The 24,458-nt window shown below is 37.8% G+C and overlaps 1 protein-coding gene and 1 long non-coding RNA gene across 2 annotated transcripts; both read right to left on the bottom strand.

The window, feature by feature from the left end:
• Positions 1-1,429: 1,429 nt before the first annotated feature.
• LOC144643185 (chymotrypsinogen A-like) lies at positions 1,430-12,769 on the bottom strand. The gene is made up of 9 exons (XM_078502361.1): positions 11,690-12,769; positions 7,626-7,698; positions 7,239-7,355; positions 6,033-6,164; positions 4,910-4,989; positions 4,726-4,820; positions 3,887-4,131; positions 2,918-3,010; positions 1,430-1,716 (listed from the first exon to the last, which is right to left on the bottom strand). The coding sequence occupies exons 2-9, from the start codon at positions 7,690-7,692 to the stop codon at positions 1,487-1,489; spliced, it is 1,059 nt and encodes a 352-aa protein (XP_078358487.1). The 5' UTR covers positions 7,693-7,698; positions 11,690-12,769; the 3' UTR covers positions 1,430-1,486.
• A 6,646-nt stretch (positions 12,770-19,415) lies between these two features.
• Positions 19,416-22,089, bottom strand: LOC144644314 (uncharacterized). Its single transcript, XR_013569089.1, has 3 exons — positions 21,912-22,089; positions 20,829-20,948; positions 19,416-19,496 (listed from the first exon to the last, which is right to left on the bottom strand). It is a non-coding gene; the product is annotated as an uncharacterized LOC144644314 (long non-coding RNA).
• Between the last annotated feature and the right edge of the window lie 2,369 nt (positions 22,090-24,458).

Here is a 24,458-nt window from a genome sequence, read left to right as displayed (position 1 = left end):
AACTACACTCTTGTTATGCTTTGTTTGTCTTTCATTCTCCTCTTTTAGAAGCCTTTAGCATAAAGGGGTCGTTCTTAACAACAGCTCCAGAGCAGTTGCTAAGAGATTGCTGAAAATGGTATTTTGTGGCAAGCGTTTTGAAGCGTTATGTAACGCTTAAAGCGGGATTTTATCGGGGGGGGGGGGGGGGACACCTGCTTTGAAAAAACTCATTGCGCGTCCGTAGCTGGAGCCAGTTGTAAATCACTCGTTAAAATTTAAATCCTCTTAACTCGGAAGAAAGAAGGTAGAGTTTCAATTTTTTTACTGATCAGAAATAACTTAGTGTTCTTTATAATCTGACGCATGTGATTGTCGTGGCCACGAAAAGAGAAACGCTGCGAAGAAAGTCTGTAATTACAAGTGTTTCTTACGTCTATGTTATTTTAGCAATGCGAAATTTCATCAAAACGATATGGCACATTAAGCATCTAGACACTCTTTATAAATTGGCAACGATTTTAATTTTCAATTCGTTACGCCGTGAGTTTTAGTTTTTTTCTGTTCTGATCAAGTGACTTGTCAAATATGGCCGCGTTTTAAAAATCCTGAAGAACTCTTCAATGGAACAAACCTGTGCAAAAAGATTATCAGTGTGAGTTTGCTGATTAAGATACTGGCGCATTATTTGATGATAATACTGATAATACGCGCCGTGCATATTTCACGAGTTGTGTAGTGGTTAAATTTTATATCATCATTTGTCTACTATCAAAAAAGAGCGGGAAATTATTTTGATTCACTGCATTATTTCTCAGACATCTTCAAAGCTTCTTTTCTTCAATTTCCGTTTTTATTCTATTGAGCGCCTTGGCCGCTTATTAAGTGTTTGGACCTTGAAAGTGGGCGCTTATTCGAGGTTGGCGTTAATACCTTCGGTTTTTTGGTATACGGTATACAGGGGGATTTTTATTTGGGTATACAGTATTTTTACGCTAAAATTGGTATAAAGTATACTGTTTTTCCAATGTTTGGTATTTTGCATGATTTTGAGGGAAAATGTTGGGTCTAATGTGTAAATGTTTTCAGGTATATTAGTATACCACTAACCCCCCCCCCCCCTCCCCTTGGCTGACTCTGAATTCGAGGCTAGGCGCTTATAAACTTTTTGAACCTACAGGGTGGGCGCTTATTCGAGGTGGGCAATTAATCGAAGTCCAGCATCTTGTCGTTCCATTTCCGTCTGGAACTATTATTTTTTTTAACCAGAAATTGTTAATTGGGATACCAGAAAGCATTCTTATTTTGAGAATTATAAAAGCTTAAAAAAGAACTGTCAAGCCAGAATACTAATACGAATATGTTCGCATTTCCTATGATTTCTCTTGTCCCCACACGGTGAGACGATGCGGTAGTGGGATATATCAATGAAGGAGGACAAACGAGTCAATAATGTTTAAAGAGACTTTAATTTCAGCAAGGGAATATAGTGCTGGAGACACGTTTATTATTTAACGTACTGGTCGATCCATTCTCTGAACACGGAAACTCGTGCAAAGACCGTGAACATGCGCTGAGCGTTACAGTCTGCTGAGCCCCAGCTCACCGCGCCCTGAAGTACCCAGAATCCATCGGAATTCTTGCAGACAAAAGGACCTCCACTGTCTCCATGGCAACCACCCAGCCGAGTGCCCGGAACGCCAGCGCATAACATCGATCTTGTTATGCCATAACCATCTACGGATATAACAATAAGCGAGTGGATAAATTACGCTATTAGATGAAAATTGGTCTGACACTACCACGAACGGTGGAAAGTTGACTCGAGAAATACAAAATAAGGTAGTGCTAGTTCAGGCAATCCAATACCTTAGAAGTAACATACATTCTCAGCAAGACTTTTTAAGTTAGACTACGCCCAACATTGAGATGCTGACTTGGCTATTTAACCCTTTCAGTACATAGAGGATATTACATGGTTGCGCGGAGATATGAAATTTATCTTCGAGTGTTCAAATCGATATCTCACGAGTGAGCGCAGCGAACGAGTGGGATATTGATTTGAACACGAGAAGATAAACTTCATATCTCCAAGCAACCATGTAATATTCTGTTTATTATATAAACCTACTAATTACCATGTTTTTGACGATTTTCCGAAGATTTCCGACCGTTTTCCGAGGATTTCCGAAGATTTTCAAAATGTTGTCCGAAGGTTGTACGAATGTTTCCGAACATTTTCCGAACTTTTCCGAAAATTTCCGAAGATATCCGAAGATTGCCGAAGATTGCCGAGGAAGATCCGAGGATGTTTCGACTTAATATCGATTTTCTTTGGCTCATTAAGCATTGAAACAGGGCACACTTGCCAGAAAATGTTCCGAAATCGATATCTTCACATGTGAAAATAACATGTTATTTTCACGTGTGAAGATATGATTTTTTCGTGCGAAAGATTTCCTGGTATTTCACTGATGTTTATATAATAAATAATTTTATCACCTTCTTTAAAATTAACGTGGTAGGTAAGGTAATGTCTGCTTTCGAACCTAGTGGCCCATCAGGTCGGAGCTTATACCAGTTTCCGTAGCATGAAGCGACTAGGAGTATTTCTACTCTCCCCAGAATGAGATGCTAGCCCATCGCATTGGTTACCCCCCAGCATCGCGCATTCAATTCAAGAACACAACGCATTGCCCCGGTCAGGGCTCGAACCCGGGCCACGTGATCAGGAGACCAGCGCACTACCATTTTGCCACCGTGCCTCCCATGCTAATCAACATATGAATCACGATAATTCATCAAGTGAACCCCCTACTTGATGATTTCTTTTGCTCGCGCTCTTTTAGAGCGCGAACAAAAGTAGTGTTTCTGACTATGTAATGATATTGAAAGGAGAATTTAGTTTTTGATCAGCAGTATATAAAAAGTGACTTACTCTTCCTTTTGCAATCAGATTCTGACACTGGAGATATTTTGGCCTGCTGAAGAGTGTGATGCGAGTTACCTGGATGCCTGATTTTACCCCAACCTGCAATTTAAAAAAAAAGAAAAAAAAAACGGTCAGTTGGTGCCAAGCCTTAACGAGGCAGATGCTTTTAATGCCCAGTTCCATACATCACGAATGACTAAAGTCAGGCTCTAATATAAGTTTAAAAAAGTCTAATAGATAATTAAGTTGTACTCGATCCGTGATTGCGAGACACTTTGCAAAAAGAACGAAAACGAGTCAAGTGAGCGCTTATAACCCTGAAGAACAGGATTAGACTTGAGGCACACAATGATTGGTGCTTGCGCTCACTCCGGTACCCAAATGTAATCCCGGATAAATAGAAGCACTAAAGTGCCTTGCCCGATATAACACAACATAATTACCCGTACAAGCTTGTCCCTCACGAACCTTCCAGTTCCAAGGGAAACACACTAACCATTATGACAGCGTGCCACCCACTCTGACTACATGTCATAAAAATATTGAACACTGTGAACGATCATCGAAAAACTGCATTTGACCTTAAGGGGGCTTTGTCACGGGTTTAAACAGATTTTTGAACAACCAAAATATACATTTGTGTCGTTAGAAACCTAAACATAATAGCCCGTTTTTATTAACAATTGCTACATTAGAGCACTTAAACTGACAACAAGCACATTTAGCCGGCTGCAGATGGTTAGGATGGAAATGGATTACAACTTGAAAAATTAAGGCTAAACTTTTTAAGTTGTTTTATATTTGCAGGCGTGGTTTGATTTCTCTCCGCAAATTAAGGTTATATCTTTCTTTGGATGTTCAATGACAACATTTATCATGGTTAAGTTGCCTACCACAAATTTCAGAGTTATTAAGTCCAAAAATCTCTGAAATCTGCGTGACGTAGCTCCTTTAAATACTAACAAATAGACTGACCAGTGATGTAACAATTGGTCCCCGGTGGAACAATGTAATTTGCTCCTGGGAGACATGCCGGCGATACGCGGTCATTGATGATAGCAGCTCGCGAAAGCTTGATAAGAGCTATGTCATTGTTAAGCCATCCGCCGCTGCCATATGATGGGTGTTTGATAACTCTTGAGGCGGCGATATTCTGTTCTGTTCCTTCGTTTCTGTGTCGGTTGTGATCTCCCAGACGGAGCACATAATATGAGGGACTCCTGGCGCACAAAACGAAATCGGTTGAGATATACAGCCAAGGAAAAGACACTTTTATTCTTATTAGCACAAACCCACTTCTAACAAGATTTATCATAGCAAGTACTCAAATCGCTAGAAACGTTTGCAGGTAATTTCGCCAGTGTCATGTGAAGAAGTGAATTATACCTACTTTATATTGGCCTTGAAAGGAGCAATGTCAGGGTATTTCAAGTCATTTTACTAATTTGTTATAAATTGGAGAAAACCTCAAAATAACAGTTTTCTTACTGATGGAAAAATACCGGAGATATTAATGAAAACCCGAAAATAGGTCAAAATAAACTGGGATGGTTTCGACTGAAAAAGATTAAGGCAGATTACGAATGATATACTTGAAAAAAAAGCCAATTTTTTCAATTTGCGTTGCGTTTCATGAGGCGTTGTTCCGTTCCCTCGTTGCTATTTCGGTTGTGATCTCCAAGGCGGAGCACGTAATATGAGGGACTCCTGGCACAAGAACAAAATTGATTAAGACATGCAGCCTAGGAAAGAACACGTTTATTCTAAGTAACACAGATCTACTACTGACAAAATTTATTATATTACAAACTCACAGGCTTGAAATGCAATGCGCTGCCGTGACAACCCATTCTCGCGTTATCAACGTTCCACCGCAGAAAAATCCTCCACGACTGTTATGCAAGCCAACCTTGGGCGCATTAAAAGGAAAATTAACAAAAGAGACGTGTTAGGATCAAAACAACATTCATAAAGGGGTTAGCTGATTAGTTCACCAACCTGCCACGGCCAGGCACCTGGTCTAGCATCATTTCCTCCAATCACACGGCTGTGTCCGAGCCGCGAAACGCCGCAAGAGCCTGGGTAACAATGATAGGGATGGTCACTGTAAACATACCTTTCTCTGTACACTCTGTACATTATGTTTATTGCAAAAAGTCAATTATTTAGCAAGATAAGTCCCCAACGCATCATCACTATAATCTATGGTCGACTTTGCATTAATGTTTCGAGGACAAAGGAGAACGATGCTAATCACTTTTACATTGTGTTGAATGGCTGACGTTCAGTTTAATTTTAAACATGTATCGTTTTTAGTTTTTTTTACTGAGTTCTGAATGATATTACTGTAAATTCAAACCTTACTCGACAATCGGATATCTGTCTTGTATGCGGTGGGTAAGTTTTAGAAACTGCTTTTCTTGTGTTTATGATATTGGATAGCTAAAACCACACCCTTAATATCATCATCAGAAAATGCGGACATTGGATTGTTTGTGAAAATTGACAATTTAACCGCTGTTGCAAAAGCCTGACTTTTGGGCTCATATACCACCGATGATGGATCATACAAAAATAATGAGGCCTACATAATAATAACGTTCGTGTGGTAATTGATAATAAACCTAGAGATCCAAAACTGAAGACCTTAGAAGACCCTGCGATTTAAGTCCCACTGATCTAGCCTATCAACTCAGCTAGTTTTATAAGTTATCTTTTTAAGTTATATTAATTTGTTTCTTTTTTTCGCAATTCAGGCGGAAATAAAAAAAACGGTGTTAACTTTTTGTTTTGGATTGGTGTTTATAGATGCTTTTTGAGCAAACATGAAGTAAAATACTAGCGAATTGAAAAAAAGATTCTTTTTTTGGAACAAACTCTTATTAGTTTTAAAACTAATCGAAATCGACGGTGCAACGAAACTTTCTACAGTCGTAAGGCATTTGAAGCGCATGCACGAAAAAATGTAAATGTCACTAGCTACATATGTAAATACACAAACTACATATCTCTTCGAGATAGCTAGTTTACAGCTTCGAGATAGCTCGTTTACGTTTTGACCGCAAGTTCCGAAGCAACTTGTATTGACTGTATTAAAAATTTTAAAGAATTTAATTAATACCTCCTCCTCCTCCTCCTCCCCCTCCACCGCCACCAAGGTTACAGCTCTTCGGACAAAGTTTCTTCACTTTCTTTTTAGTGCATCTTCCTCTATCTGCCCACTTTTTGCATTTCCTATGATTGTCTTGAGAACCTGGAAACAAACAACCGATAAAAGCAATTGTTGTGCCGGAGCAAATAAGGTCATATTTCAACCGCCCTATTTCTGTTACAACAACGTTAATGTTTTATGGAAAACCGTGACATCTACAATCGAGCGGCCCATATGTAGCACTAAATGGTTTAAGTTTTCTGCCAATGATTTTCAATTATTCATGCATAAAATGCAATAAAATCACTCCGGTATTAAGAGATAGTTATGTCTTGGTATGTAGATTTGTTGGTTTGTTGGTTACACAATCACTCGAAACCACGATAAGATTTAAAGATTTAAGGAGTTTGTCAGTTGGGAATTGACATTTTCCGACATTCGACGGCATCTCCGCTTTTCATCACTCGAAACTTTACTTACGTAAATTGTGTGTTATGTCTTATTCACGTTTTAGTAAATAAGCTGTGTTAAGCTGAGCTATGGCCGTTTATGTCTGGGGCCAGTTGTTCGAAGGGTGAATAACACTGATCGCCGTATAAATCGCTATCCAGTGGATAAATGTTAACAAAACAAAAAATTACGCTATCCACTGGGTAGTTACTTATCCAGCGGATAGCGTCATCCTCCGTGAACAATTGGGCCCTGATCAATAAAAGAAATGTGCGCTCCTTAATACGCCTCTGGTTTTCTTACTTGGACGTAGTTAAAACAATGTTGTTTTCGTTTCACTGCAGAGTGATTAGACAACAAATGTTGCAATCAACTGAAAAGTCACGAACAGACGTGGAACATGTTTACTAAGTTAAAACAAAATTGTCTAAAACATACATAATACATCATGTAAACAATTACCACTGTTTACGACTATTTCGCACGAAATATCGCGTTTTATCATTGTCTCAGTGGTCATGAGACGCTCATTATATCATCTTGCGTTTGACCGTTGTTTATTAGTTTGATGAGAGCCGCGTGACAGCACTGAGCGGCACTGAGACAATGATGAAACGCGAAAGCCACATAGCAGCACTGTGTAACGATCGTGAAAAGTCGTCGCAAAAATGATGATAATATTAATGCTTAATTATTTAAAGGGAAATTTGAAAAGAACTTAAATACCTCCTTCACCGCCACTGCCACTACTACAGCTCTTCGGACAAAGTTTCTTCACTTCGTTTTCAGTGCATCTCCCTCGCTTCGCCCACTTCTTGCACTTCTTATGATTGTCCTGAGAACCTAAAAACAAACAATTATTTTTGACGTTATTTTTGACGTTTTTGATTCTTTGATGAAATCATTTAATTTAATTCAAGAGCATGTTAAATAACATTGCCAAGGAAATGTAAATTGTGTCTTACCCATAAACGCGAAATTAAAGTGATTCAAAATACAACATTTTCGCAAAATCGCGAAATTTAAGTGTCGTGAAATATGCGCATCTCAAACTCGCGAAATTAACGTGTCGCGAAATTTCGTGTAATAAGGTATATCTTCTCAGATAGTTACCATAGACAAAACTCGCCAAGACGACAGCAGCAACGACCACAACACAGAGAACCACTGGAAGCCTCATGGTTAACTGCAAAACATATTATCGTTAACAACATAGAGTAAGACTTGGCCTGAATAATCACAGGAGGCGAGATAGTCTAATCGGCGCGTGTCGCGGGTCGCGGGTAAGCTGTCGCGGGTCCCAAAAACTGTTTTTATTTAAAATTTGAAGCTAGCGAAAAACGCAATTCTGATGAATAAATTATTACTTTTGAATGGTTTTCTTTTTTTTCTTTTCTTTTCTTTCCTATCAGTTTGGTATGCCAGAAATGTTTTTACCGTTAGCTGAGAAGCGGGGATAAATATAAATCTCTACCCATGACTTGAACAAAGAGGATCGGGGATAAAAGAGGAATTTTCTATAAGTATATGCCACTATAGTTGGACTGAAGGCTAGTTTAGGAACAAAACAAGAAGCTTGAGAAGCTTGAGAAGCTTAAAATCGGGCGCTTAATAATTAACTATCTGTTTTGACTTGAAAGGCAGGGTACAGTACAGTAAAAATCACTAGAAAAACAGTCACTTAAACCGATTCAGGCCGGGGGGGGAGGGCTTTTGAGGCCCGCGCTGACTTTGGACGCTTATACCTTTTCAAGATTCAACCAAACGCTGCCAAACTTTGCGCGTTTATCTAAAATTCATCTCGCAATAATTTGGTAGGATTAGTTATTGTGCCAGTAACTTGAAATCACCATGGCAACGTCATTTTGACAGGCTTGTTTTCCCAAATTTAAATTTTTCGTGTTTCTATTTAATAATGAAAATCTGGAATGTTTTCAAGATTGCATTATTACTTAATGACATAATGGTCTCAATTTATAAAAATATATTTCGCACAATACAAATAAACGATTGAACTAGACGTCTAGAAAATATAAATTTGTAACACATAGCAAAGTGCAGCCTTTTCGCAATACTTAATAAAGGCGGGGTTTTTACCTGAAGACCAATTTTTCCAACGCTTTAGGTGGCTGACGCATTTCAGTATTTTCCAGCCCTTACACTTTTTAAAGTATGGAACAGTATACAACTTCTAATCAGGTAACTACTATTGTCAAGAAAATGATCACAACTTATTGACCAATGATTAGGTATTTGTTTCATACCATTACTGTAATAGCAACAGGTGAAGAATAGTAGTACTGACCCAAAGTATAAGGGCTGGAAAACACTGAAAACCATTTCAGCCGCGTTTCAAGGAATCCAAAAAAGCTTTACTTATCCCATACATATTTGCAGCAGTATTTTGTTATTTTTTGGACGATTTGGGGGGATGTCTGGGAGGCGATATTTTTTCTCAAAGGATTAGTAAAATTTAGACAAATAAGAAATATTGGAGATTTGTACAGGCCCGCAAATGATCCCGACCCGCAAATGATCCTGGGACTACAAATGATCCCCAAATTGGACCGCAAATGATCCCGGGACCGCAAATGATCCCAAAATTGAACCGCAAATGATCCTCGGACCGGAAACAGTCGCCTAACCGTAAAAGTTGGATATGCGCGGACTAAAGAATTTGGACAGGGGATTTAAATTTATTTAATCCATTTCTTTATTAATAATACAGCAATTAGAAAAACAATTAACGCAAGAGAATGTACCGTATTTGAACGATTTACTAAAGTACCGGGTCTCCAAGCTGTATTTGAAAATAAACCCCTTTAACATTTATTTAAAGTGTAATATGCTTTGGAAATGATGCCTACATTTATGGCTGTTTTAAATAGTGAATGAAAATTATTTCTTAGAAATATAGAGCTTGAACAAACTGCTTGAATCAAATAAACGCCGGCTCTATTGGGCCAAGTTTGAAATAAACGCCGGGGGCGTTTAATCGAGAAAATACTAAATTCAAAACCACAACTGTATCAATATAGCTGATAAATATGCTCCGATTAGTAACCTAAAACGTGACATAAAGTTTAACAATCCAACCAACAGAAATATGAACTCTCTCCAATCAAGGGATGATTTATTTGCGGCGAAATGCTTTAAGCTGATAGCCATTCACACGCAGTCACGCAGCGTTCATAGCGACATTATAAATGTCTAGACGTAAAGTGTGGAAGAAAGTTGAGTTTTGTTGCTGATTTCTATCATATCGATCTCCGACTCTTGTTATCGAGCTACTCTCTTTCGAAATCTGTGGTTATTTTTTTCTTTAAATGTCTTCATGATCATCAAGTCACTAAAATAAATTCTGACACAGGCAACTAAACATTTTCTCAAAAACTGACTTCATTTTCGCGTAGCTTTCAGTACAGATTAATTGACAGTAAGAAATTTGCACGTGCAAAAGTTGACAGCTCTATGCGTGCGGTATGCAAATAAATTTACCCAGAGACGCTGTAACCGTTTACTGTATTTCATTTTATATTTGCAAGAACGAATTGTGAAGGAAAATGAGTTTTCAAATAACGGTTTCAAAATCTGTCATAAACTCCAAAATTCGCACGTAGAAATTTTGTGCGCTTCCAAGAAAAGGTGGCTCGTGTCTACCAAGGCAGCATTGTACAGGAAGTGGCTTTAGACAGCAGAGGCGTCTTCGAAGATTCATGTTTATTTTTTAGGTGTGTTTTCTAAATGAAAAACTTAGATGGTCACATGTTAATTTTGTTATTTCGCGCGTTATTTTCACCGCTTTTAATCGTTGCGTTTTATAATGCCTGAGGCACTTGGTCTTTTATAAAAATACATCCATAGACGATTCATAAAGTCCACGCCATTCCAAGTATTCTGTTGTATCATTTACACAAATCATTTCCGGTACTGGGATCATTTGCGGTCCAATTTGATATCATTTGCGTTCCCGGGATCATTTGCGGGCCGGGATCATTTGCGGGCCTGTACAGCTCCCGCAACCTCTTACGAAAAATAAGAAACCCTCCACAAAAACTGATAGCAGTATAAAGGAATTATGGACCAAAACAGTAGCCTTACTTTTGTTTGATGGTCATTTTTATCAGTTATCTTGTTTTTTTCTAATGCTCACTTTTGATTTTATTATGCGTGCTTATCATGTACCCATCTTTGACCATGCGCTATTGGTGTTGTTAAACATTATTAATATTTCTGTTCTTATTAATTGTCATGCTTAGCTACGAACACATTAAGTTTCTTAACAATACATCGATTCGCGAAAAAAACCGGAAGTTACATGGAAGCGAGGCTAAGTGGCCCTCGCCAGTTAAAAAATATAAAGTTTACATGAGCGCGTGGGGCAGTTCAAGTTGAAAAAAAGCATTTCCTTCACAAATTCGCCACAAATCTTAATCCTTATAAGTTCAAAAGTATAAGAGAAGTAATTTATGGTCTAGCAGGCGACAGGTGAAATTTCAACAGCTTGGCGGATAGATTTTGCTGCCGACTTCTCAGCGCTAGCTTCGCCAACAAAGGATGAATTTCAGCCGCTCGCTTGAGGTAGATAACAGTCAATTTTAGATTTTGTTGATCGATAAAATGACAACCTTATAATTCACAAGAACTTTTAAAAAACAGATTTTGCTCTGGGAGGTCCTTTGGTTTTCGATATGAACAAAAACTTTCCAGTATTGACAGAGAAACTTGTGTAAACATGTCAAGTTTCCATAATTCTGTGACTGATAAAATACAGCATATATTTTTGAGAATTTGTGAAAGGCATGAACTTTTTCAAGTTAAAATCAAATGAAATTTAACGTGCATTTGTGTTACAAGAGAAAATTACTTCAGGTTAATATCGATAAAATAAAGCCGCTTTTCGGATCCAAAAAATATTTATAAGGAACCGAAGCAGAGTTGTTTTGTTTTATATTGACAGAGAAGAACCTCGCATTAACATGTCTCACAATCTTACCGTTTCTACATTCTGTTACTGTTAAAATATAAGTGGAGGTATCTAGCCGTCGCTCCAAATTGTGTGACCGAAATGCGGTAAGACATTAAAATTAATCTACGGTAAATGTATACATAGATTATTAGACGCAAATGTTAAGTTGTTGCCTTTCATCGCTCCCGCTACTATGCACAGACCATACCTTCGCTTGCTGTTAAAATTCGATCCAGTTCACAAATGAAGCAATTCACGTCTGTGCAAAATGTTATCAATAAAAAACCGGCTGAATGTTTCGATTGTTGAGGGAATTTCCTGACTAAAACACGTCACAATTAACAAACCGCATGACATGCGAGTTTCTCTGTCAAAACAAACCGTTCTACCTTCAAATATTTCTTTTGATATGAAAGGCAGCTTTATTTAATATTGATATTAAACTGACTTTCCTTGCTACTCAAAAACATATACAACTCAATTTACACCTGAAACAGTAAATGTCCATCAGAAATTCTACTAAAAAATCTGCCGCGCATGTTTAAAAGTGACAGAATTAGAATCTTCAAAATATTTGCGAGACATCGCCTACACAAGTGCTAGTTGCTCTTAGAATAAACCGAAGTGCCTCCCAAAACAAAATCTGCTTTTTAAAGTTCTTGTGAATCACAAGGTGTTTTATTGATCAACAAAATCCAAAACTGAGCAAAGAAGGACTAAAATTGAGGTTATGAGTATTAAATTATTCGATTACAGAGAAGTCAACAACAACATCTTACCGCTATTAAACTGGTATGTAAAAGTAAAATTTCACCTCTCGCCTGTTAGACCTTAACTGAATTTCTTCTTTTATACTTTTGAACATATAAGGATCAAGATTTCTGGCGAATTTGTGAATGAAATGCTTTTTTCCGACTTGAAATGCCCCACGCGCTCATGTAAACTTTATATTTTTTAGCTGGCGAGGCCCACTTAGCCTCGCTTCCATGAAACTTCCGGTTTTTTCGCGAATCGGTGTATTGAAAAATCAAGTCTACTTTGTCTTTTACCGAAGAACAGTATGAAAGGTAAATCGTTTTACAAGTGCAGCTTATTTAAACCTTGTATTAAATTTAGACTTCTATTTGCTGTGAGAGAATTTCAATCATTTTAACACTGATCGAACTGATTAAAACAACTTGGTGTGCTCGAAAGACAAAGGCAATGAAGAAGTAGGACAAGAACTAAACAACCCCATAAAAGTCATTGAGGCAAAGAGTAAAAACTAAAACAGTTTCAAAGATGTGAATGAAACATTGCACCAAAGCACAAATTGAAAAAAAAAAATGATCAGCCAGACAGAAAGATGGATTTTCTGAAGAATCACGATGCTGATACTTTTTTGATTCAATCGAATCAAATGTGCGAAGGAAAAACGCGACGTTCTTTAAAAAAAGTGACGGTTAACAGCTAAAGAGTTGTACTGTGGAATTTAAGATCCCTGTAGAGTAGAAGGTTCTTAAAGTCTGGTTACCTACCTTGCTTAGCTTGTTATGCCTGGATCAGCTCCTACACCTCGCTTCAGAAACTCCAGTGTGTAGAAGAACTGCCAAGTGTTAGTCGTTTTAAACCCACTGGTCGACACTGGCAATGACCTTCTTTCGACGTACGTGTTTAATGATTAATTGTCGCATATAATACATGTCATAATAAAAGTTATTTCTGGCGTTCTTAAGAATTATCATATCCTGTTCGCGTTTCCAGGATGAACATTTTTTAATGAAACTGAAGGTATCTTGGAAATACTTTGTTATGATAGATCAATAAACCAGATTAGATGTTGTATTTGTAATATTTGTTTATTGTAATATGTGTGTTTTGCAGCAATAAAAAAGATAAACCATTCTCCCAGCTATAGATTGCCGCTTACATATTTCCGTATGGAGATTTACCTTAAATTTTATAAAAAAATATTTGAGTTTGTCATATGCAGTAGAATATATCCCGATTTTTCGAACCCTTTGTTTCTCGAAACTCCCGATTTCTCGAAACAGTTTTCTGTCCCCTTGGATAGTACTTCAATGTAGTTGTACCCCCGATTTCTCGATTCACGCGTTTTCCTCGGAGGCTCGAGAAATCAGGATTCTACAGTATTAAGACGCAATACTGTGTCTGAAATTGTTTTGGTGCATGCAAAAATACGACGTTGTAAAACTTTCTAAATATAACGATAAGAAACCCAAAGCGAACTTTCGAACTTTCCTGCCTTTTTTAATCCTGAGTTTTTCGAGAAACTGACCCTGTTGCCCTTGTTTTGGCGCTTTAGTCAGGCATTGGCTCACCCACCCCACCGTAGACAGATTCTTAACCCAAGCGCGTTAGCGGGAGAAATGAAAATTTGAGACCTGGACCAAAGAATATTTATGACGGGAAAATTTGGCTGGCTTTTAAAATTACAAAGACATGCACAGATCCCGGCTATGAGCTTATCTTTGACATACAGTAAAATTCGAAATAAGCCCTGGGCTTATGTTTTCTCATGGACTGCAGTTTTTGGAAGATCTTGTATATGGTGGGAGGAGGGGGTGGTATTTTCGGATGGACATTTTCGTTTAAAAATCTTTGGGTTTGTTGTATATTTGGAAATGAAAATAAAATGGTTTTTCAGGCAAGAAAAGATATAACTTTGCAATTCCACAAGTTAATTTTTCAGGAAAGGGAGCCCCATCTTTAGAGTTCCTCGGTTTGTAGTTCATATAGAAGTGAGACACAGCGGACCGGAAATAGGAATACAAGCGCGCGCCCCGGAAGTGAACGCGCGAAAACTGCTAAGAGGTTGCGGACCTTGTGGTTTCTTTCAAGGAGTGTTACTGACTTAAGGACGTTCGCGCTAATTGTTTATGCGCATCCCTATTGCGCACGTAATTCATGTCGCAACGCCATGCCACGCCATACTTTGAGCGCGCGCGCTGAGTAAAATTTCTAAGAACATATAGGGTGGGTCGCCGTTCCGCTCGCTTCGCTTGCTATTTACTCTCTTAAATAGTCGGTGACCCCTACTTTTTTCTTAATGGACTACTTTTGTTAATCGATATCTACGTTTTGTGAGAAAATAAAAAAAATCTATCGAGTGGAAGTTTTATTTTTTTTGTCACATTGACGGTTTGAATTCCGCTTTTTAAGCATTCCTTTTTGCCGTACAACAGTTTAAAATTCGTTTTATCAGAGTTAAATTTAACAAAAAAGATGGCTAAACTAAGACTTATTAACGCAACAGACGCACGTCTACAAAATGTGATTAGGATCGTTAGCCTCCGTTTACTCATCTTTGATATTTTTAACAATAAACCCTGCAAACCATGCTGAATTAGCGTGCGCCAATTTTCCAAATTTAGGGTAGTTTCCCACACGCTTTTTCTCTGAAACGAAGTCGGTGACCCCCACTTTTTTTTTGCATTTCTGACACAAGTAACTCATTATCTGACCGCAGTAAAAAAATTAAAGAAATCTATCGAGTAGAAAATTTTTGCGCGAACGTCCTTAAGAGTCGCTACTTTGGGGGATTGCAACAGAGAATATAGGGACTTATTTCCTCAAATAGACGGGCCCTTTTGACATTTAAAAAGTGAATTTCCTGAAACGGCATAAATCTTGTCAAACTGCATTTTGGCAGTTTTGGCTCCTGGAAGAGCTCAAAAAAACTAAGGGTTTCAGTCTCTAACCAGTGGCGGATCCTGATTAATTGATGATTGATTGTCGTCATAATACATGTCATAATAAAAGTTATTTATGGCGTTCTTAAGAAAAGAATTCACATCTTGCTTGCGTTTCCAGGATGAATATTTTTTTTTAAACTAAAGGTATCTTGGAAATATTTTGTTATCATAGATCAATAAACCATTCTTCCAGCTATACATTGCCGCTTACAAAATTTGCCCCCAGAAAATATAACTGCTTAACATTTAAGAGGAATATTTTTTAGCTGGATCGGCTCCTTCACCTCGCTTCACAAACCAGCAACTTACAGTGTGTAGGGGAACTGCTAAGTGTTAGTCGTTTTAAACCACTGACAATGTCCTTCTTTCGACGTACGTGATTAAACACATGAATATTAAACGAATTCACTGACGTCTTTGTCGCCATAATAAAAGTTATTTTTGGCTTTCTTAAGAAAAGAATTCACATCCTTCTTGCGTTTCCAGGATGAACATTTTTCCATAAAACTGTTGGGATCTTGGAAATATTTTGTTATCAGAAATTAATAAACCATTCTTCCAGCTATACATTGCCGCTAACAAATCCTCCCCCCCCCCCCCCCTTCCCGCAAAATATAACTGCTTTGCTGAAATCCTAACAAAAACAAACTGGTTCAAAATCTTCAGTTCAGCTTTATTTGACTAAGCAGACTTTCAGCAGAAAGAAAATAAGTCCTAGACTTGTTTATCGAGGTTTTAAGCCGTAGTGTTTCTGATGCTACAAAGAAAACAAATATGGAACGGGATAAAATTCTGTATATTTTGGTGCGAATCAGTAGATCCGTCTTATTATTATACTAGTAGTAATCAGCGATTAGGGGAATGCGTTCGTTGAAAGGAGGGGTAGTTTTTGGTGTTGACTGAGATTTCCCCTTTTTCTTGTACAATTTGTTGGTGATGGGGCAAAAGAAGAAGGTGAAATGTTTGTAAGAATAATTTAACAACATTGATTGCGAATAAACTGCGAACAATAACTTTATTAATTCCAAGAATGAATGACAATTGCTTGTCTTTGAATGTGTGTTATGTGTAACACACAAGTATGAAAGTAACGACACAGTTCAAAGTTCAAACTTAAACTCAGCTGTGGCGCCGTTCCTTTAAGGTTACAGACAACATTATTTGATATTTGAAAAAGCAACATGTGAATTCCATAGAAAGCACTTTTTACTTGAAACAGCAATATATTGAAGTATGAATTAATATTGCAGAATTTGCTTTCAACTAAAAATACTTACTGCCTGGATAATTACATTGTCACACCAAGTTCCTGGTGTTGACATTTGCTGAATGTAGTCTTGCCAACTATTGTCAGAAACGCTCTCAACATAAAATTCTGGATGATCATTAAGAGATACCCAAGGCAAATTACAACTGTCATTTGCAGGAAGCATACCTCCTTTTAAATTTGAACTTTGGAAAATATAATATGTATGACCAAAAGCGCTATTGTGACTGAAGCCAGACTTTGTTTGAAGCATGTCAATTGATAACTCTTTCTGTTTACCAGTGCAATACTTGTATCTTTTTTTCTCTTTCTGTTTGTTTATGAAAAAACATATTTACTGTAAAAATGTTTAGAGTTACACAAAATAAACCATTTCTTGTAATTGCTACAAAAATTACTAATAAGCGAGGAGCTTGGGAAATTATGTTTCAGTAGTTTTTTAAGTCTACTTCTGTATTTCTTCTAAGCAATTTAGTAACTCTACGAACAGAAATTCGAGATGGTTCTCTGTCTCGTTTCCTGATCCTTTTTGGTTTTTTCACAGCCTAAGATATCTCAGCATTTGTAGAGATCATAGCAACAGAACAACTCCTATCGCCATTCTTTCCAGCTACAACACGTAATTCAGTTGTGGGTATCATTTATCGAAGTCTGGACAGAACTCTGTGCACGACGTGATTTGGTCACGTTATACAAAAGAATGCTTCCGGTGCCGCATTTACTCGACTGAACAATGGTTCGGTTGTATTCGATCGCTTCATCTGACTGAACAATGGTTCGGTTATATTCGATCGCTTCATCTGCTCTGATGTCGTCTACACCGTGCAAATGTTTAACGCAAATGCGAGCCTCGTCACTCGATAACGCCGTGTTCTGATCACAAGTAATGATCAAGTGGCTCAACAGCCGCCGAGCTACATAACTCGAAAACTTTGTTATTTGATCACAAGCCATGATCAAGTGGCACAATGGCCGCTGAGCTATACAACTCAGAACATTTGCTATTTGACCACAAGCAACGGTCAGTTTTGGTCGCAGTTCAGCGACCAAAGACGACAGAAGAGGCGATTCTTGTACGAGAACGAAAGTAAACAGTTTTCAGTTCCGTCGACGCTACTACAAAAAGCTTTTCCGTCGTAAACTTGAGTTATGAAACCATTTTCCGAAACAAAACAAATATTTTCTGCCTGTTTCTAGCGAAAGAGAGTCCAATTACAAAGAAATAGGTCTTGAAGCGAACGAGAACAAACTAATTAAACAGCAAATGTTAACGAGTTTCGTGAATTTTATTTACCAAAACAACCAGCTATTAGCTTAAATACAAAAATTAAAACGCAAAGCGACTTGAAGACATGATATCGGTTTTGTTCGGCGGAAAAGGGAAAAGGGAGAAGTCAGTGACATACCTGAAGAATAAACAATTCGGTAAACTTGTCGTTTGTGTAAATCTTGATTGAAATCTTGATGGAGAAAGCGGTCGGCACTGCGAACCATTCAGGCACTGTTAGCTTTTAAAACATCTTCTCACCGAAGCCCTTTAACGCTCACGTCGAATAAGGTTGTGTCGAATGATGTAGGAAAGTTCAAGCTCTTCCCGTGAATTTATATTAATGTTTTTAATTTTCTTTTTTTTCCTTACATTAAAAAAAATTTCTTTTCGAATATTTTTTTAATTCCAAAAAAAAAAAAAAAAAAAAAAAAAAAAAAAAAATAAAAAAAAAATAAAAAAAAAAAAAAAAAAAAAAAAAAAAATTAAAAAAAAAAAAAAAAAAAAAAAAAGAAAAAACGCGGGGCCCGTATTGTTGAAAAAAAAGGAAAAAAAAAAAAAACGTTTGGAAAAAAAAAAAAAAAAAAGTTTTTTTTTTTTTTTTTTTTTTTTTTTTTTTTTTTTTTTTTCTCCGGGGGGGGAAGAAAAAAAAATATTCATTTAATTAAATAATATTTAAAAAAAAAATTATATAAAAAAAAAAATTTTAAATATATCTAAAAAAAAAATTTTCAAAAAAAAAAAAAAACCCAAAAATACAAAAAAAAAAAAAAAAAAAAAAAAAAAAAAAAAAAAAAAAAATTTATAATAAAAAAAAAAAAAAAAAAAAAATTAAATTTTTTTTTATTGGTCACGTGAACATGGGGGGGGCCCGATGACGTCATATTTACGTTATGGAATTAAAAAAAAATTCAACAAAAAAAAAAAAAAAAAAAATGAAAAAATATAAAACCGTGAAAGTCCCTAACAACGGGTCCAAATATATACGTCAGTGGGCCCTTAAAGTCCCAAACGCTTTCAACAATCACAATTTCAATATTCAGCTCGTGTCACCGTGTCGGCAGGTTTGCACCACTAAAGCGCCAGAAGCGAGCAAATTCTCTGCAAAACGTCCAATAATCAAAAGCTGGCGGCCAGATAGAATGGACATTCTTATTTTAAGGCTTCAAACTCAACATCGATTTGCAATTTTAGTATCCTTTTGAGGGTTAAAAAGAGGTGAATTTCGCTGTTGTCGCGTCGTTTTGCTTCGTCTCGATTCATTCAAGAATTTGACAGTCAGTCATTAAACTTTTAAACCAATGAAATGATTTTAGCGTGCGCCATTGAATGTGCATGCAACTGGCTTCCTTTTCAGTACTCGAAAAAAGTCATATAATAAATCCTTTATTGACCAAGCTTGTTCGGTCAAGATATATATCTTATTAACCAAGCGCGAGGGCCGTACTGGGCGAATATTGGCCCGAGGTCTTGGCAGTACGGATCGAGCGCAGCGAAGTCCGTACAAAAAAGACCGAGGACCAATATTCGTCCAGTACGGTCCCGAGCAAGCTTGGTTTAAGAGATTTATTACACGACTGAAAACTTTGTGTAGTGAGAATTGCTTCCCGGTAGATGTCGTGGAAAACAATGTGCGGCAAAACTTTTACGCACGCTAAAGGAGTTATAATTATGTCTGTGTTTAAGGTCATTTCATTTTCAAAGCAAAGTTTGAGCAGGATTAATCTTCGTCGTCGCTTTCGATCATGATTCTTCTTGGCCGCTTTGCAGCTGGTTGGTTTACAAACTGAACCGGGCCCTGTTCCGAAAACGCGGAGTGCGGAGTGCGGAGTGCGGAGTGCGGAGTGCGGAGTGCGGAGTGCGGAGTGCGGAGTGCGGAGTGCGGAGTGCGGAGTCCGAAAATGCGGAGTCTGTAAAAAAAAAAAAAAAAAAAAAAAAAAAAAAAAAAAGTGTGAAAAAAAAAAAAAAAAAAAAAAAAAAAAAAAAAAAAAAAAAAAGCTTCGCCGAGAGTGAAGCGGAGCGGGCCATATATCACCACATTAAAAAAGTATTTCATTTTTTGAATCACTACTCGTAGCTTCAAATAATTTAGTTTCTTTTTTACAGTCATTTGCCTCGTAAAAAATAAAATACGCCTGGCTTTCAAATCATATACACAGGAAACCCTCTAAACTGAAGATCCATCAGCTACGTGGCACTTGTCAACTCCGCCTTCTAAACTTTTCGCATTCTAATTGACGAAGTTCATTTTTTGGAAAAAAAAATGTGTGACAACGATACGTTACGCAGACTTATAGTTATAGTGAAGTAAAAAAAAAGAGATTGGCCAATAAAAAAGCAAAAAATAAAACTTTTCAAAGAGTGCCAAAAAGCCATTCAACCGCACTGCTCTGCTTGTCAAAACTTCCATTCATCTCGCCCGTCTTGGATCGATCTGTCACAGAGAGATGCACGCCTTGCGCGTCGTGTAGCCATGTCGGTCAGAGGACAAGGTCAGTAAATCGATTTCTTTGCAAGAAATGTGTATTTTTTTGATTGGTTTGGTTGAAATTTTCAAAGATGTTATGCTTACGTTCAGTTATGAACTTCTTCTCAGATAAGGAACATCCACTGGTGATTAGTAGCGACAATGAGAGCTCTGACAGCGACAAAGCCAACGAGAAATCGTAAGTTTGTATATTCAGTTGAATGAAGTTGGGTACTTTTTCTAACTTGACGTTGTACACGAGAATTAAATCATTAAATATAAAATATTTATACTCTTGGTAATTCCGTTTGTTTTTTTCTTCCCGATCTAGTTCCAAGGAGTTAGATGTTGATTTGGTGATTTCTCTACTGTTTTATATTTCGTGAAACGTGAACTGCAGTCATTTTTGAAGAAAGAAATGGCCGCGGTCTGAACGATCCGCTTCACTGCTTCGGGCGAAGCTGTGCAAAAATGTGTATTATTTTTTTAATATTTAGTTTAATATTTATATATTTTTCATTTTATTTTAATTTTTTTATCACACTTTTTTTATTTTATTTTTATTTTATTTATTTTTTATTTTTTTACAAACTCCGCATTTTCGGACTCCGCACTCCGCACTCCGCACTCCGCGTTTTCGGAACAGCCAACTGAACCGGGCCCTGTCATGACTTGAAAAGTGCATCCTGATATAGAGGAAATATTTGCACCTGCAAAAACAGCTTCGAGGGCGTTCGAGCTCGATGAACAGCTCACGGAGGTTGCACTGTCCTGAATGGAAGAATTGATATCACTGGTACTGGCATTTTCTGGCTCTTTTCGTCCACTGAGTGTGTCTGACATCTGGCGTTGGTGGCCCAAGGAAGCAGATTTGTACGAGCTTAAACTTTGGATATTTTTGTGACCACTCAGCTGCATCACGTAGTTTTCAGGAAAATTGCCGTCGAGCAAACGACCGATGCTGGTTTTCCTGACACTGTGATTTGTGAGCTTCTTTTTACCTGACTGGAGGCCAGCAGCAGAAACTGCATCTGACAAAAACTTTCCAAGCTGATTTTTGCCCAGTGGTGTACGCAAATACCAGATGTTGTCGTCGGATTTCCTTTTGTGCTTCACTGCCAGGTAAAACGGGTCTTCGGGTTTCTTCATGTCCTCAGGCCTGTGGTTTGCGAATGCTTTGTAAAGTTTCACCGGACATCTAGAATCGCCAGTTGCAAACAGCTTGGGCGAGAAAGGTCTTTTATGGCCATTTTCAGTGTTTCCTTGGCGGGTTTTTGGCCCTCTCTCCGTTCGCCAAACAAGAAGCTCTCGACCTGTTTCAGCATCTTTTTGCAGTAAAACATCCCCCCAGTACAGCTTTCTCGATTCATCTCTGGCCCGGAAACCAAAATGCAATGAAAGGAACCACCAAAGGGTCCTTTGGAGGACTAGGGGATCGTGGTCTCCAAACTGGCCGCTTTCAAAGAGGTTATCTTGCTCTTCTACGGTCAACTCCCGTGCTGCGTTTGGCTTGTTACCGCGACCGCTCTGGACAAGGCTCTTTCGTTTAACAGCAAGGATCTGACGGCAACGGGAAAACGTTTCATCTTCAAATATGTCGAAAGGTAACTTTTCTCTGTAAAATAGCGTTGGAAGCTTCGTTGAAAAGAGGTCAGCGAGCTTGGCTCGTACTCTACGCCATTTTCTTTACTTACATCCTTGAAGAGTTTTGACAGTAATTTGTCAAGTTCAGACGATGTCATTTTTTCTAGCTCTCTCGTTTCGTTAATACTGGAGCAAAAACGCTGAAGGGCTCTCATATCGGACTTCGTTTTCTTGACTGTATTGCTTGACCTTTGCGCAGAAATAAAATCTTCTAGCTCTTGGCTACCATTAATGACTTCGCATTCAATTTCACTGTGATGGCTGTTGTTATCATTTCGTTGCAAAGTTTCGCTTGTAGGTGAGCATTCCGTCATTTCTGCTTGTTCACCGTTAGTAGAAAACTCAAGAAATTCTTGAATTTGAAGGTCGATGAAGGGCATTTCTGGTTCTCTTATCCATTCAGGAGTTTTGCAGTGATTTTTACGGAAAATATCGTCCGTACTTTCCGCCATCTTTGATTTGATAGACAAAAATCTTGCGCTAAATCGCGCGAGAATTAGCGCGGGATCATCCGGGACAAAACCCGGTCCGATACTTGGAAAATATCGGCCCTCGCGGGAGCGGAAATAAAGTAATCTGATTGGCTGATTTAGTTATTGGTCCTCGGACCGCCTTAGTCGTGTAATAAGGCAGGATATTGGCCTCGTTCTTTTTTTGCGCGTTTATGGATCTCGACTTCGTCTCGGTCCATAAACACGCAAAAAAAGAACTTGTCCAATATCCTGCCATCTTGACCTCACGCTTGGCCAATAACCCATATGTATTCCACGTCTACTGTATAACCTGTCCTCTCACACTGCTTGAGCAATACTTCCCTGCTAAGACGAAGCAATACTTCGTCCTCCTTAGACGAAGCGACTTGGCTAGCAGGACTAGCAGGGTATTGTTTTAGTTTTACATAATACCTTATTCTTACTAATTTTCGCGATTTTCGCGATTTCAACTGAAATAATCGCGAAATTTAATACGCGCGAAGAAAACATTTCGCAAAATTTAATACACACGCGAAAATTAATACCAAATTGTTAAGTAAAAGTAAATAAAAAAATTAAATGTTAAGAACTTCAAGTTTCTGTCATTGAAAGTATCTTTCCGTCTTGTTTTCGACAAGCACCCTTCCTCTGAATACTCTTTCGAGCTTGTAAATCGGCCAAAACCGTGCTCTTTAGTACAGTCACCAAAGTTTCCATTTGCAAGTTCCTTGTAGATCTATTGAGCCAGACCTTACTATATATTCCCAGTAGTTTCTTAGTAGTTCCTTGGTCAATAAAACACTGACAAAATCGCAAAATTTGACACACTTTTGCTCTAATTTTTCTTGCAATCGCGAAAATTAATACTCGTAAAATTCGGCTCTCGAATTTTCGCGAAATTAAGTACGAAAATTAGTAAGAATAAGGTATATCCCCTTGTTTTAGCACTTCCGTGGTACTATTGCCCATGGCATAGCAGCCGTTAAGCCTGGTTTTCACTAGTGACGCAAGCACAAGCGCAATCACGCAAAAGGACAAAATTAGACCCTTGTGCTTGCTGCAAGCACAAGCACAAGTATCAAAAAGCAATGCGCTTGTGCTTTAATTTTGCTTGCGTTGAAGCTGTTTTTAGGGTGAATTAAGAGTACAGGCCCGCAAATGACCCCGGCCCGCAAATGATCCCAAATTGGACCGCAAATGATCCCAGTACCGGAAATGATTTGTGTAAATGATACAACAGAATACTTGGAATGGCGTGGACTTTATGAATCGTCTATGGATTTTTTTTTTATAAAAGACCAAGTGCCTCAGGCATAATAAAACGCAACGATTAAAAGCGGTGAAAATAACGCGCGAAATAACAAAATTAACATGTTACTATCTAAGTTTTTCATTTAGAAAACGCACCTAAAAAATAAACATGAATCTTCGAAGACGCCTCTGCTGTCTAAAGCCACTTACTGTACAATGCTGCCTTGGTAGACACGAGCCTCCTTTTCCTTGGAAGCGCACAAAATTTCTACGTGCAAATTTTGGAGTTTATGACAGATTTTGAAACCGTTATTTGAAAACACATTTTCCTTCACAATTCGTTCTTGAAAATATAAAATAAAATACAGTAAACGGTTACAGCGTCTCTGGGTAAATTTATTTGCATACCGCACGCATAGAGCTGTCAACTTTTGCACGTGCAAATTTCTTACTGTCAATTAATCTGTACTGAAAGCTACGCGAAAATGAAGTCAGTTTTTGAGAAAATTTTTAGTTGCCTGTGTCAGAATTTATTTCAGTGACTTGATGAAGACATTTAAAGAAAAAAAATAACCACAGATTTCGAAAGAGAGTAGCTCGATAACAAGAGTCGGAGATCGATATGATAGAAATCAGCAACAAAACTCAACTTTCTTCCAGACTTTACGTCTAGACATTTATAATGTCGCTATGAATGCTGCGTGACTGCGTGTGAATGGCTATCAGCTTAAAGCATTTCGCCGCAAATAAATCATCCCTTGATTGGAGAGAGTTCATATTTCTGTTGGTTGGATTATTAAACTTTATGTCACGTTTTAGGTTACTAATCGGAGCATATTTATCAGCTATATTGATACAGTTGTGGTTTTGAATTTACTTTAGTAAATCGTTCAAATACGGTACATTCTCTCGC

Source organism: Oculina patagonica, chromosome 1 (genome assembly GCF_052425735.1).
Source record: "Oculina patagonica isolate OP01 chromosome 1, crgOcupat, whole genome shotgun sequence".
Taxonomy (NCBI): Eukaryota; Metazoa; Cnidaria; class Anthozoa; order Scleractinia; family Oculinidae; genus Oculina; species Oculina patagonica.
Note: the sequence above shows the minus strand (reverse complement) of the source record. Positions and strands in the feature narration are given on the sequence as shown.

Bases quoted from the DNA above. Each gene is read 5' to 3' on its own strand.
- LOC144643185 (XM_078502361.1), bottom strand. From the start codon at position 7,692: ATGAGGCTTCCAGTGGTTCTCTGTGTTGTGGTCGTTGCTGCTGTCGTC. The intron at 6,165-7,238 runs GTATTTAAGTTC...GTTTGTTTCCAG, and splicing joins TGGCAGTGGCGGTGAAGGAG to GTTCTCAAGACAATCATAGG. The intron at 4,990-6,032 runs GTATTAATTAAA...ATTGTTACCCAG, and splicing joins GGGAGGAGGAGGAGGAGGAG to GCTCTTGCGGCGTTTCGCGG.